The sequence below is a fragment of the Triturus cristatus genome, chromosome 7 (genome assembly GCF_964204655.1).
Source record: "Triturus cristatus chromosome 7, aTriCri1.1, whole genome shotgun sequence".
Taxonomy (NCBI): domain Eukaryota; kingdom Metazoa; phylum Chordata; class Amphibia; order Caudata; family Salamandridae; genus Triturus; species Triturus cristatus.
Window position 1 is genome coordinate 40,323,157 of NC_140590.1, and position 15,240 is coordinate 40,338,396.

The window sequence follows — 15,240 nt, forward strand, 5'->3', positions numbered from 1 at the left end:
GTCGGATCCGGAGTGTTTTCCGACCGAGCCGGACCCCTACAGTCCGACCGAGCGAGTACGATGCGCACGTATGCTGTCGGACTCGGTTCGGTCTGACTCCCATAGAAGTCAATGGGAGCCAGTTGTACGACGCGTACATGCGCTCCCATTGACTGAATGGGTACGTCTCGAACAAGTGCGCCCCCTACAGTGGTACGCGTCGGTGCCATCTGCGCCGTACATACCTGTGTGTGGGTCTCCCCCTGCGTGCGAGTCGTACGGCTGCGGGTGTCGGGGGGTCCGACACGGACCCCCGAAGTCCGACTCCGGGAGCTTTTGCGAGCCGGACACTCCGGCTTGCACAGGCTGTCCGACGAGTGAATCGCATCCATTGCACGCCACGGTTAGCTTACGACCAAGACATACGGAGCGGTTCGGACCCGGAAATGACTCAGTCGGTGAATTTCATGTAGCTCGCATCGTACTGGCTCGCTCGTACAGCTGTACGAGTCGGGCGGAAAACACACGTACGGCTTGTAGTTTTTCCGGCCAGATCGCGTTCGGTGCCCTTCCGACCCGGATCGGAATCGGCCCCTGAATATTATTCATACAACAGTGGTCCATCTCAAGCTAAAAGCAACTTGAAAAGACCAAGGCAACAGTACTTTCATGAATCCACAGCACAGTTTGACATTTGTGAGTGCTCTTTACATGCCCCCCTCCACCCCGACAACCTAGTCCTCTCGTAGAACCTACCGATCCTGTATCCGCACCCACCTCCAAATATTAGCCTTTGGCAGCTCGACCAGTGATACTCAAAGTTGGCCCGCAGGCCACATGCGGCCACCATGACCCTTAGATGCCGCCTCCTGGGTGGCAGCAGCTCTGGGCTCCTTCCGGGACAACTTTGGAATATTTCCGGATGGCGAAAACGACAAGAAGGGTCACCACTTCCTCTAGCCATTGCAATCATTTGGGATTCTTTATTTTAGGACCACCCTTATTCCGGACCCAAGGCTTTCCGACTCTCTTGTCCTTTTTACCCTAGAAGGCCTTTTAAGGACCCCCTATTTCTAAACTGTATGAGGAAGTGGCATATTCCAGAACGGAGACGCAGATGTGTGAGTCTCACGTCAAGTTCCTGTGCGGGAACTGAGACCAGTACAGGTTCCCCAGGTGCCTATAGCCTCTGTTTATCCTGTGTTTCTGCGTCCTGAAGAAGGTGCGACCCACCTCTGGGGTGTCCACTGAAACGAGCGTCGGCGCTGGTGTCCACTTAACACAACGTCTACTGTCCACTATCATGATGTATCTGTGCCTTTTTCTTAAGGTTCGTATGAAGCCTCAAAAGAACATACCATTGTGAGACAAGTTTAGACCTACAAGTTAGGAAGGTGGCGACCCGGAGAAGAGCAGGATCGAAAAGCTACTGAGGCTTAAAAGTATGAGAAACAGCTACAATGACTTCTGCAGGAGACTATTGTCTCTGTATCCAGTGGATTGCCATTGAGCAATTGGTTGTGTGAGTGAGGTCATATGATTTGGTTGTTAGTATGTCTGGGGTGATTGTTGCGCCTGGGTATGACCAATATAACTGTTCTATATTGATTGTAGTATTTATTACATGTCTTTTTATTTATTTTTAAATCTCGATTTTGATACATATATCTAAAACAAGCATTGGCATAGCCAACATGTCTCGCCTTTTAGACCTTAGAAGTCTTTAGCCATACAGCACATTATCCTGGGATAAATGCAATACAACGTAAATGTGGTTATGTTATACGTGCATGTTTATAGTTAAGCATATTTTACTTGTGAATAATAGCACTTGATTTAAAACATGGTAAGTAAATTACTAGGATAATTAGGTGTGTTATTTAAGGAGGGAAGAGCGTTTTGTTTTGTGGTCTCTGCACATCTCCATTTGTGGTCTAGGTCTGTGTGTCTCTCTGGTCTTCTGTGGAATATATGATGTTTTCAGGCATCCGGGCCTCGGTATGTTGCGTTGCTAACGGGTGGGTCAGTTGGTCTTGAACTGGTGAACACGGAGCCCATCGCGGTTTATGGTAAGAGGTGCACAGCAAGTACCAAACTGTAACCAAAGTAAATACTTTTCTCAAGATGCACCATGTGTTGGCCGTTGTCTCTGGCCCGTATGCTTGAATAGAACAGATATCAAAGCACAACCGGAATGACAAGTGAATTTCAGGAATTAACTCCACCCCAGGGGAAGGAGCTGGGCATCCCGAATCCCCACTTTACTAAGTCTTTGGCCTCTAGAATGCTACGGTGTCAAAAAGAGTCGTATATAGTGACATGCCCTGCTGACCTTGAATGATCTGCCTGTGTGAGTGAATGTTGATGTGGAATGGGGGTGTGATGACCGCCGCTCTGCCTTCAAACACACTGCCAAGAACTGCACCTAAAGGTCTAATCCAAGGACCACTCTCTGGTGTAACAGGCGATCAAGGAGGTTCTGCCTGGTAGAGAATGGTCCTGGTTACAGCTGTTAGAGGCGGCAGATATGGGGCATGAAGTGCTATATGAAAAGGAATAAATATCATTTGCGCAAGGCCAGAGAAAAGTGGCCCACTGAAGTACTGGACAATGGCTGCAGTGGTGCAAAGAATAAAAGCAAGGGCTTCTGAGTATGAGGAGAAAATCTGCAGTAATGCACAAGAAAAGGATAGCGTTGAGGTGTTGCAAAGGAGGAGGCTGCAGCAATGTAGGGGTACACAGCCCTCGGAGAATGGCCACAGAAGTGCAAATCACAGGAAAGAGTTGCAGCGGTCCTAGCACGACAGAAAAGTGTGGCAGTGCTGATCCATAAAGGGGCGACGGTCTCAGTGGTACACTGCCCAAGAATACTGGTCTGCTGTGGTGTAAATGCAAATACGAATGCAACAGAAAGGGAAAAAGGGGTCCTATTGCTGAACAACACGAAGGAAGCAGGGAAATAGCCATAGTGGCGCAGAGCAGATCTTTATCAGATCTACTATTTAGGGGTGAATTATTATCAGAAGCAACCCATATATACAACCAGAGCCCTTAAATATACATTAATTATCACAGTTATGGACGCATTGTATTACCTTGGAAACTAACATATACCTCAAGAATGGGGCACAAGTACTTGTTCCTGGGAACTTTGTGAGACATTTACCATGGAGTAATAAAAACTTAGGGGGTCATTAGTATGGCGGGCGGACTTTGTCTACACGCCATACCCCCAGGAATCGGGACCGCCCACAATGCTAGCGGCGGTCCCGCACCCTCTATTAGGATGCGCCCACCACACTGGCGGGTGTATCGCGCATTTGAAACATTGCGGCGGGCGGTGCTGAAAGCACCGCCCACCCCAATGCCACAAAGGCAGGTTGTGCCTTTCAATGCACAATCTGACAGGCACCGCGCGGTGCCTTCCACGTTGTACATTGAAATGCAGGGGGGTACCATAGGTACCCCCCATGTGTACCCCCCACACCCCAGAGTCCCTGGGGGCCCACAACAGGCGCCCGCAAGTAAACTCTGCATGCCTTTCCGTGGCGGCAATGCTGCCACAGAAAGGCATGTTTCCGCCCCATTGTAATATGGCTGGCGGTGTCTAACAGACACCGCCACCATATTGAACACTTTTCCGCCCGGTCAACTTGTCGACCGGGCGGAAAAGCGGTCTTTCCGTTCGCCGCGGACCCCCCAGCCATCGTAATATGGCGGGGGGTCTTTGCAGCATGGATGGCAGGCGGATCGCCCCTGCTGGGCCGGCGGTGACCACTGCCGGGCCGGCGGGTGCGATCCACCCGCCATCCTAATGGGGCCCTAAATGTTCTTGTGTCAGATATTTTGCTGAGATTCAGCCCCCATGTTCTCCCTTCACCAGCGTCCAAACCCCAGCGAGAGACGCTGAAGATAGGTCTCCACACAGCGGGAATGGTAGCGAAGATGGGGGGGGACACAGACAGGTAAGTGCTTGTCAGGATGAGGGGGTGCTCCAGCACATTGAAGGGGGATTGCGCTAGTATGGGAGGCTAGACTGACATCAGGAGTAGCCAGCTAAATTGAGCCTTGCCATCTTTAACCAGGACCATTAGAAGAATGGGAAGCCCGAGCGAAACTTGTGTGCCATGCACCCTGGATATCACATTTCTCATCCAACTATAGAAAGATAAGATTGTGTAGGAGTTTACCAAACCACAGAGAGTGGAGAAACAGACTTTCATGCCACAGCGCGCAAGTGTCGACATCTCACTACAGCGCCAATCTGTGAGCTGTGGGACTTGATCACCCACATCCTCCGATCTGAAATACAAGCTCACTTTAGTACAATTAGACGGTTTACTGTAATCAAGAAAACTGAGTCTGACCCGAGGCGGCCCTTTAGATCATCAGTCACTCCACTAATTAAAGTACTGTGACATAAATCACCCCACCAATTATTGTAAATACACTAAAAATGACGTGCGGGAGGGGGCCACAGGGAGATTAAGTGAACTGTGAGGAGAGCTGTGCGGTGAAGCTGAACACTTACTTATGGCACGAGCAGCTGGGAGCAGAGATGGCACCGAAGCTGAACAACTGCCAACGACACAGGCAGGAGAAAATAACAAGCAACAAAAAGACGCGCGGCCGAGAGACGCGCTCTGTGGTGTGGGAGGGAGAGGAGAGTTGAAGCGTGAGCAAAACAGAGAGGCAGAGCGAGTAGCACGCGCTTGTGCGCGTAACTGCACGCTCTATGCCTCACAAAAAGATGTGGTCGGCTTTTTGAAGCCCAGTAACTAAATGTCTCGCCAGAACAGCGCATGTGCTGGCTCAGGCGAGACCTAAAAAGAATAAAATAAACTTGAAATATAAGCCCTACTATATTAACTTTATTTTCATTCGTTGTTTAGCAATGTTTGGTTGGTTCTTCCCCTTATGCACACTGTTTTGGGGTTCCCTTGCAGACAGAAATCTGTAGTTTTTCTGTTCTTCGTTCTGTACTTATTATCAGGTGCAGGCACTGGGTTTGGGTCTTTGATATTTGTAGCTTTCCCCTTCCCCTGCCCAAGTGTCAGTTCAGGGGCCCCCTTCTGAGGGATTGTTCTGCTGGTTACTTGACTCAGCACTAGCATTAACAGGCATTTGCAGTGCAATGGGTCTCGCATTTACAAGAGTTTGAGCTATTGGCATTGCAAATGACAATGCCTTTTAATGTATGTGTTTTGAAAACCTGCAAGACCTGCAAATTTTGTACTTTTAGTTGTAGAAGCAAGGCTGGCAGTAACTGTGCCTCTTTTACCGCCAGCCTTGCTTCTCGTAAGCAAGGACCATAGGTACAGACAGGAGCAGACGGTCGAGGGTCAGGCACAGACCTCAAAAAGGCACTCATCATTGACTGCTTCTGAGACATCACGCGCGGCGCGTGAGGAAAAGACAGGCGAGGGTCAAGTACAGCCCTAACCAGGCGCTGCTTCTGAGACATCACGCCCGGTACATGAGGAAGAGACAGTCGAGAATCAGGCACAGGCCTCAAAAAGGCACTCACTCTTCATTGACTGCTTCTGAGACCTCACGCACGGCGCTTCAGGAAGACACAAGAGAGGGTCAGGCACCGCCCTATCCAGGCGCTGCTTCTAAGACATCACGTCCAGCGCGTGAGGAAGAGACAGTCGAGGGTCAAGAGACAGAAGTGGCTGGAACTAGAGAGAGAGGTCCCACCCAGAGCCGGCCGTTGCATGTGCGAGCTGGGCCCGCGCCCAGGGCGCCGACTACCAGACGGGCGCCGAGGAAAGCCAAACTCAGGTCCCATCCTTCCACACCGGCCCTAACTAACCCCTCTACGGACCCCGGAGAAGGAAATAAAGAACATATAACTGAGACTCTTGTAGACGGCGTTATCGTCAGTGAAACCTGCGTTCCTGCGTCCGGATTTATGCAGCGAGTCCTTAACCCGCTGAGCAGTCTCATCTGTGCGCGCAAGGAGTGTTGAGTCTCACAAATTGAAAGGGAATGTGTAAGCAACACCATAAATTAAAACATTAACGTGAACGAGGGAAGGGTAAAGAACGGGTGAGAAGGAGAGAAACACTGGGAGAGGAGAAGAAAGGAGTAAAAAAAGAGTGGGGTGAAGATGTGGAAGCTGCCGGCTGCTCCTACCTTGGTCGTGTTTTTCCATCTGTGGACGGTGCAGTCTTCTCTTCGTGGACGGTGCAGTTTTCTTTCCTCTGGGCGGGCTGTTTCTTTCTTTTTACGAAAGCTGCGGTTATTCCCTCCCTGTCCCTGCTCTGGGTTTCTCTCCCCTCCTTGTGGACGGCGCTGTTTTAGCCCCCCGTGGGAGATGCTCTTTCATCAGCTGTGCAGGGTCCGGGGGCCTCTCTCTCCTGCAGAGGGCGCTGTTTGCTTCCTCCCTCGTGAGGGGCGCTGGGGACCTCCGCTCCTCCCGGTGGCTGCCTCGATACTGTGCAGGTGAACCCTCTGAAGTGACCTTTTATACCCCACGCCCCTCACGCAGGAATTCGCCCCGCACAGCCTGGGGTTTGATCACAGTGCGCAGCCCCTGCCCCAGTGATGGGGGGAGGGGGCGGGTCCGGACCTGTGTCGGATTGGGATCACAATCAGGCCCTGAGCAGTCGCAAAACAAGGTGGCCACATTCCTGGACCGCGCCCTTTCAGGAAGACCCGTTTGTTTAGTCTCTTTCTGACACAATTTTAGAGACACGTTTGGTAAATTAAACATTTTAAGCTCAGATAGCCAGTAACATCGGCGACAACTGGAGGCATTTCATTTTGGCCAGGTGGGGGGGGGGGGGGCGAAGGCCAACCCCTGACGAGGCTGGGGGCGCCACCTGCAGCGTGACCGGCATGTTAATGTCCTGGCTGGTGGAATGTCACCCTGTGGACTTTAAAGAGCAGCCATAAGGAAAAAGCTCTTAAAATGTGTTCTCAAGCTGTCTTCCGACTGATGCTTAAATTAAACAAAGGCATCAAGGCCGTGTTTTTATATAAAGAGCCGTCTTTAGTGACCGGGCTCGGCCTTTGCAGGATCGTGCATCACAGGTTCATTTGTTTTTGTGGGTTTAGGGGCTGAATGCAGTCCGAGGGCACCAGAGCACTTGATGAGTTACGTGACACAATATCAAGTTCATTTAGATTTGAGGCTTAAAGAGTGATTCGCCCAGGATCACAAGATGGCGAGGAGGCCGGGACTCGTCAAACCCAATTCCCAGTGCGGAAGTCGGCAGCTCTGACCTTAACACCACACCCTCTCTTTTCTTTTTCCTCTGGGACAGGTCTTGTTGCAGCAGGCTTGGGCAAGTACCCCCCTCCCCCTTCCCTCCAATCCTACAAGGCCTGAAAGACATTGGGGCCAAGGTGACGGGGGAGGGGGCAGGATAAGCACAGAGCTGCTCCAGCAACAGGAAGGAAGGGGTCAAGGGCCACAAAGTCGCCTGGACCCGAGTGAGGCCTGTGCCGCTTCTCACACTCACCTCCCACAGCCCACCTTAGCCTCATGGCGATTGGGGGGGGGCGGGGTTATCAGGAGAAACGTATAGCTGCAGCTTCCGGGAGCTGAGGTGAAGGTGACCCTCTGCTTCTGGGCAGGGCGGGCCGTGCCCCACAGACTGGCCAAAGGGCCAGAGCAACACCGGTGTCTGGGGTGCCCCATGTCAGACTCCCACCTCCCCCGCCCACGATAGCCGGAAGTGCCATGGCCGGTCATGGGAGGAACGAAGCAAAGGGCAGGCCCTGGCATGTTGTGGGCCGGTTAACAGAGGCCCTAAAAAAACAGCCTTCAGCCCCCCCAAGACAGGGTCGGATTGGTAAGGCGGGCACTTGGTCCATGGCTGAGGGGCCGGTATCCGAGTTCCAGCTGTGGGCTGCTTTTTTGGGCAGCATGGGGGGCAATTTGGGTGATGTCTGTGTTTGGAAGGCGCCAGTGGCCCAGTGGGTGCCTGAGTGCCCTTTCTGGAGGCAGACGGGCGTCCCTTACCTCCCTTTTATCAACGGGTGGAGGTGTCACTCCCTTTCTCTCTCTGGGCCGGTCCATACAGAGCGGGGGCGGGGGGGGGGGCCTGAACAGAAGTGGCCTCACTTGTTTTCAGGTGTGTTTCACCAGTGTGAACTAATCCGTGCACCTTTTGTTTTTATCCCTATCCCTTTTTAGGTTGCGCCTATAGCGGCAGCGCGCAGGCGCTGCTCGCTCTGCGGGGCGTGCTGTAATGGAGTATGCAGTGGAAGCTCCGCCCATGTTTTTAATTGGCTCGTGTCATTGTCTTTCATAAATGCTGCCTTCTGATTGATTATGAGGCTTGTTGGTCCCTCCTTAATATAGCCATCGTCATTTGTACCTCCCATAGCTACTTGCTCCTTTATTTTGAGTGTTACACGTTAGGGTACCTGTTATTTAGACTGTGAGCACTACTTTGTCCGTGTCTTTCTTGCCCCCTTCTCCCCCTCCCCCGTTGTCCGTGTCCCCCTCCCGTTGTCTGTGATGCATAGGTCTCCCTTGAATGCAAGTCCTATTGCATTGCAAAGGCTTGTTTAAAAGGCATCCAAATGTCCTCTTGCCTAAATTGCTCATAATTTCACCAATTTGCCACCGTTCGCTCTTAAATGATGGCTTCCACCATTGCAAGTTCTCCCTCGCGCGTTCCCGGCATTTCTCTCTAGGAGCACTTTAAGCCGTCGTCTCATTTCCATGAACCGTTTTATCCCGGGCGCGTCTCAGTCTCATAAATAACCCATTTATTAAACTCAGTCTCTGATATAAAATGTGCTATCGAGGGAGAAGCACGGAGAGCAGGTGCGCTCAGATCGCTTTATCTCTGAAGGGAAATGAAGCTCACACCCGGTGGGGGGGGGGGTCAAGCTCCAGGGGGCCCCATCAGCACAGCACTCAGGCTGCACAGCTCCTGATTGAGCCTGGAGAGGCCCCCTCGAGTTTCGTTACCCCAGTGTCGGTAGCCTCCCCCATCGGACGCCACCTCTAGGCTGCCGGGGATCACACAGTTAGAGGCGGTGATCACCAGGTCTGCTCTCTGACATGGAAGCTTCACGGAGCCTCTGGGTGTGAAGCACAGGCTGGGACTAATCATTTTTGTCTTTTTTCGGAGTTTTATATAGCGCGAACTTGACCCGAAGGTATCGGGGCGCTTTACATGAGCACCAGCTGCGTTACAGTCGGACACATTCATTTTTGTTAGGGATGGGGAGATTAAGTGATGTGCCCAGAATCACAGGATGTTGAGCGTCATTGCCGAGACTCGAACCGGTTCCCAGCTTCGAGGTCGACCGCTCTGGCCTAAACTACACTCTCTCCTCTTAATACAAGCAGCAGGCAGGATGACTGGAATCAAAGATGAGGGCTGCACCGAAGGCGGTGGAGCCAAACCGGGGTACCCCACAACAGCTGCGGGACGCGTGCTGCTGTCCACAAGCGAGGGAGGGGTGGTACCCCACAGATTTCCGGCATTCACATTAAATGTGGTCACGGACAGTGCACCCGGTCTCGCATCTCTTGCTATCACGGTCACGTATTTAGTTAGGACTTCCGTGTCACCAGAGGGTCACTTTTTGGTCACCCCAAGGCTCTTTCAGGCCCTGTGAGGAACAGGATGATGGAAGCTCGGGTAAGGGACGGTGTGTGGGTGGGCACACTGGGACACGGAACATCAGCGTGTGCGGGGGGGGGGGACATATCGAAACAAATGCCGCAATCAAATCCGCCGCAGACTGTACCAAACAGAGAGGGCCAACTTACACCAACCAATAACACACGCCTGCTTGTCCACACAAAAAGGGCACATCTTTGGGCATGCGCCAGGTCTGACAGCAGTACCATGCCACCTTACACGAAGGGCGCCTGTCTGAAGCGTGCACGCGCTGCTCACGGGTGTAGACTGAGGAGTCTCAGCACGGACTCAAGTTTAATGTTGACTTTCATCAGGACAGACATATTCCAGAAAGGACGGTGGGCAGAATAAAAAAAAGAACATGGGTGTGGTGTTCGCCAGTACTGTAAGGTCATGTCACTTGTGCTACATATGCCTTCCTTTACATACCTGACTTGTTTACAAGTTGTACAGGAGCAACGTAGCTTCTGTCGTCTGTTGTGCAAGTGTTGGGGTGTTTGTAATGAGCTGCAGACTGCGGGGAAGAGAGGGTGGGATGTGGGAGCGAGGGTGGGATGTGGGAGCGAGGGTGGGATGTGCGAGAGAGGGTGGGATGTGGGAGCGAGGGTGGGATGTGCGAGAGAGGGTGGGATGTGCGAGAGAGGGTGGGATGTGGGAGCGAGGGTGGGATGTGGGAGCGAGGGTGGGATGTGCGAGAGAGGGTGGGATGTGGGAGCGAGGGTGGGATGTGGGAGAGAGGGTGGGATGTGCGAGAGAGGGTGGGATGTGGGAGCGAGGGTGGGATGTGCGAGAGAGGGTGGGATGTGCGAGAGAGGGTGGGATGTGGGAGAGAGGGTGGGATGTGCGAGAGAGGGTGTGATGTGGGAGCGAGGGTGGGATGTGGGAGAGAGGGTGTGATGTGCGAGAGAAGGTGGGATGTGGGAGCGAGGGTGGGATGTGGGAGCGAGGGTGGGATGTGCGAGAGAGGGTGGGATGTGGGAGAGAGGGTGGGATGTGGGAGCGAGGGTGGGATGTGGGAGAGAGGGTGGGATGTGGGAGAGAGGGTGGGATGTGGGAGAGAGGGTGGGATGTGGGAGCGAGGGTGTTGATGTGGGAGAGAGGGTGGGATGTGCGAGAGAGGGTGGGATGTGGGAGAGAGGGTGGGATGTGGGAGCGAGGGTGGGATGTGGGAGGGTGGGATGTGGGAGGGTGGGATGTGGGAGAGAGGGTGGGATGTGGGAGAGAGGGTGGGATGTAGGAGGATGTGGGAGAGAGGGTGGGATGTGGGAGGGTGGGATGTGGGAGAGAGGGTGGCAGATACAGTGATCTCACAAGTGTTCCAGGGGCCCCGATGCGAGCTAGAGGAGTGGACCCCCCACCCTCGGTGGTGCAGTAAAACGCAACCATTACTAGATGTAGTAGTGGGGTCCTCGGACCCCTTGTAGTGTAGTTACGTACCTGCAGCTAAGGGTGGGGGTGCGACCAGTCGGGGAAGGTATATCCCGGGGTGCTAGGCATGCAGGTCGCATCCAGTGGGAGCGGGGGCCTGAGCTGTGAGTATTCATGGATGGCAGAACCCCAGAGGCAGACAAGGGACTGCAAGAGGCAGAAGCGGCTGGACCCAGAGAGAGCGGTCCCATCCAGAGCCGGCCGTTGCATGTGCGAGCTGGGCCCGCGCCCGGGGCGCGAATACCAGAGGGGCGCCGAGGAAAGGCAAACTCATTGCCCATCCTTCTACACCGGCCCTAACTAACCCCTCTACAGACCCCGGAGAAGGAAATAAAGACAGAGACACTTGTAGGCGGCGTTATCGTCAGGGAAACCTGCGTTCCTGCGTCCGGATTAACCCGCTGAGCTGTCTCATCCCCATTTATGCAGCTTAACCCGATCAGTTATCTCATCCGAATTTATGCAACGGATCCTTCCTTAACCTGCTGAGCTATCTCGTCCGGATTTATGCAGTGAGTGCTTAACCCTCTGAGCTGTCTCATCTGTGCGCGCAAGGAGTGTTGAGTCACATAAATTGAAAGGAATGTGTAAAGCAACACCATAAATTAAAACACTAACCCGAAAGAGGGATGCGTAAAGAAAGGGTGAGAAGAGGAAGAAACACTGGGAGAGGAGAAGAAAGGAGTAATAAAAAAGTGGGATGAGTCAGCCCCCCGAAGTGAAGATGTGTAGACTGCCCGGATGTTCCTACCTTGGTCGTCTGTCGGGTGCTGAGTGCCTTCCCGTCTGTGTAGCTTTCTCTCCTCTGTGGAGGGTCTGGTTTGCTCTCCTCTGTGGACGGTGTAGTTTTCTCTCTGTGGAGGGTGGAGTCTCCTCACCTACGAGGACGGTGGAGTTTTCTTCCCTCCGTGGAGAGTGAAGCTTTCTCTCCGTGGACCGTGTAGTTTTCTCTCCTCTGTGGACAGTGTAGTTTTCTCTCCTCTGTGGACGGTGTAGTTTTCTCTCCTCTGTGGACGGTGTAGTTTTCTCTCCTCTGTGAACGGTGTAGTTTTCTCTCCTCTGTGGACGGTGTAGTTTTCTCTCCTCTGTGGACGGTGTAGTGTTCTATTGTATGTGGTCGGTGTCGTTTTTTCTCCTCTGCTCTCTGGAGGGTGTAGTTTTCTCTCTGTGGAGGGTGTAGGTTGCTCTCTGTGAAAGGTTTAGTGTTCGCTCGTTGGTGAACGGTGTAGTTTTTTCTCTTCTGGGGAGGGGGTCGTTTTCTATCGCGTGTGGTCCGTGTAGTTTTCTGTCATCTGCCCTGGGGAGGGTGTTCTTTTCTTTTTGTGGAGGGTGTAGTATCGTGTCCTCGGTGAACCGTGTAGTTTCGTCTCCTCTGTGCAGGGTGACGTGTTTTCCCTTTCTTCGAAAGCTGCGGTTATTCCCTCCCTGTCCCTGCCCTGGGTTTCTCTCCCCTCCTTGTGACCGGCGCTGTTTTACCTCCCCGTGGGAGATGCTCTTTCATCAGCTGTGCAGGGTCCGGGGGCCTCTCTCTCCTGCAGAGGGCGCTGTTTGCTTCCTGCCTTGTGAGGGGCGTTGGGTACCTCCGCTCCTCCCGGTGGCTGCCTCGACACTGTGCAGGTGAACCCTCGGAGGTGACCTTTTATACCCCACGCCCCTCACGCAGGAATTCACCCTGCACAACCTGGGGATTTACCACACTTAGCGACCCTTCCCCCAGGGCGGGTCCAGACTGCCGACGATCACACAATGACCCCCTGTATTCTCCAGGAGTTCACAATACCTGGCCAGGAGGATCCCCCACCCCCCCCCCTCCCCCGAAACCAAGCGCTGAAAGGCGGCCCTGTACGAATAACAAGGGGGTTAAGTTACGCCCAATTGTCCAGATCTGGGTTTTCTACGCGCAGAAAATGACAGTTTAATGGCACTCGCTTTATCTCCAAAGATGACGTGAACCCACGAGACCGCGGAGTGAACCATAAAGGCCAACGCTGGAGGCAGCCCCGCAGCGGGGTTGAAGACCCCCGCACCCACCCGCGGAAACCAAAGCACATCGCGCGTGCACACCTTTCCTGGGTGTCACGGGTCCGAGGCATGGACCCCTGCCGTTTTCAAACGTCCTTTTGGTGGCCATTTTCTATCAGTTCGAGGGTTCAAGGTAGCAAGCCCCACTCCAATGCGGTCCTGATCTGTGGGCATGGGGTGGTCACCCCCGCGGCCAGTAGACGACAGACCAGTGGGTGACACTGACACCAGTCCTACACCAGACACTACACGCCTCCTCAGTGGGGTCACTCTGTCCTGGCATGCTTCTCATCTGTAGACACATGCTATACACTACATACATTTACGACACCATCGTGGCCTCATCCCAACCACATTTTCAACACCATTGTATCCCTGCTCATTAGCCCCATAGCCTACTCCACCCCTAGCCGCATGTTCCACACCATTGTATCCCTTATCATTAGCCGCTTCGCCTATTCCATCCTTAACTTGCATGTTTTACACAATTGTATCCCTTATCCTTAGCCGCATAGCCTACTTCACCCCTAGCCGCATGTTTTACACCATTGTATCCCTCATTGTTAGCCGCCTAGCCTATGCTGGAGCAGAGTTTTCTTTTAGAAAATTCATGGGCTTTTGAAGCTCTGGCATGTCTATGCGTTTTATTAATTTATTAATAATTAACAATTAATTATTTGTCTTGTGCAAGTGTGATTCTATTAATCAATCCGTTTGTTCTAACATAAGAGAGAGTTATACGAGGGTTAGCTTATTTGTGCTGTTTCTGTTTAATAATAACGTGCAAGTTTTCATGTTTAAACGTTGCTGTGTGCTATTTATTTTGAGCACAAAACGCTGTCTGAATTAATGCTTTTCATGTCGCAAAGCTAGATAAATACATACACATAAGGGTATTAGTGGGGTTAACACTGTTTAATCATTATGCTGTAGTAACGTTTATTTTGTCTCTTTAATTAAGATGGTCTATTGTGGCCTATGAAGGCCTTAACCGAGCTGACAGTATTTCGAAGCCTGGCTGTGGCATATTCTGTGATGTGGCAAGGGAGACCCCTGCTGGAAAAAGGTCGAAGACAACTGACCATGGTCCTTATTGTAAATTTCCATGAGGACATCAGCAGTTTGGAGGATCTCCAAAGAAATGGAACGTCCTTGGCAAACAAAGGAGCTTCAGAAACGGACAAAGAACTGTGGCTCGGCTGCCGAGGGAAGTTGAACAAGTTGGATACTTTGATAGTTTCTTGGTTCCTGTTCCGTAGTTCACGTCTTGTGACTTTTCCTGAGCGAAGATTTTCAGATGTAGCAATGTTACATCCCTTCCTTCTCGCTCTGCTCAGTGATACAGTTTATTCTGCCAACTTTATGTGTGTTTCCATTGTAATTTTCATTATAAGAATTGTTAGCTTAGGGAGGGCTTTGCCACTTGCCATTTTACCTTTGCTGCGTGAACTTGCGTTGCTGAGGATCGATGCTGAGGGACTTCGTCTTGAGAGACTTTACCGAGAGACTTGTCCTGACCCGTTCTGACACTTAGTTAGAATAGGTAACTATGAGAAATGATTTATTCTGATTGATTTACTTTGACTAATTTTAGATAAAGCAATATAACTTTTAAACATGGTGTTGAATTTCCTTTCTTGTCAATTATTGTGTACATTTTGATCATTATTGTATAGATTGTATAGAGTATGTTTAAGGACAACCACTATAATCAGGTCCTATCGTCCCAGATATAGATGCAGGGTGGTTTGGAGTTTTCTTCCCACAGGTCTATTGCTGGTAGAGTATTTGAGTGTATGTTAGTGAAATGGGCCCTAGCGTATGATGAATGTATGTGCGTGTAACTGTGAGATTACTCTATCCGTGGAAGTGGGTTTATTTTAGGTACCCTGATCTCTATCACCTACTCCACCCCAAGCCACATGTTTTACACCATTGTATCACCTATCATTAGCCGCCTAGCCTACTCTATCCTTAGCCGCATGTTTTACACCATTGTATTTCTCATCATTAGCCGCCTAGCCTACTCCACCCCTAGCCTCACGTTTTCACCATTGTATCTCTTATCATTAGCCCCATAGCCTACTCCATCCTTAGCCGCACGTTCCACACCATTGTATCCCTTGTCATTAGCCCCATAGCCTACTCCATCCTTAGCCGCATATTTTATACCATTGCATCCCTCAAAATTAGCCGC

The 15,240-nt window shown here is 51.8% G+C and overlaps 1 protein-coding gene across 3 annotated transcripts in view; it reads right to left on the reverse strand.

Moving 5' to 3' along the window:
- LOC146808758 (cornifelin homolog) overlaps positions 1–12,630 on the reverse strand; it is a 120,901-nt gene extending 108,271 nt beyond the window's left edge. For 2 of the 3 annotated variants that reach the window (XM_085615572.1, XM_085615573.1), the window contains exon 1: positions 6,118–6,431. Coding sequence is in view for 1 of the 3 variants with exons in the window: in XM_085615573.1 (XP_085471699.1) it covers positions 6,118–6,136 (19 nt within the window). In the remaining 2 variants the exon portion in view is untranslated. Of the gene's footprint in view, positions 1–6,117; positions 6,432–11,772 lie in introns of those variants that run through there. The other variant, XM_085615574.1, reaches the window with a different exon arrangement.
- Between the last annotated feature and the right edge of the window lie 2,610 nt (positions 12,631–15,240).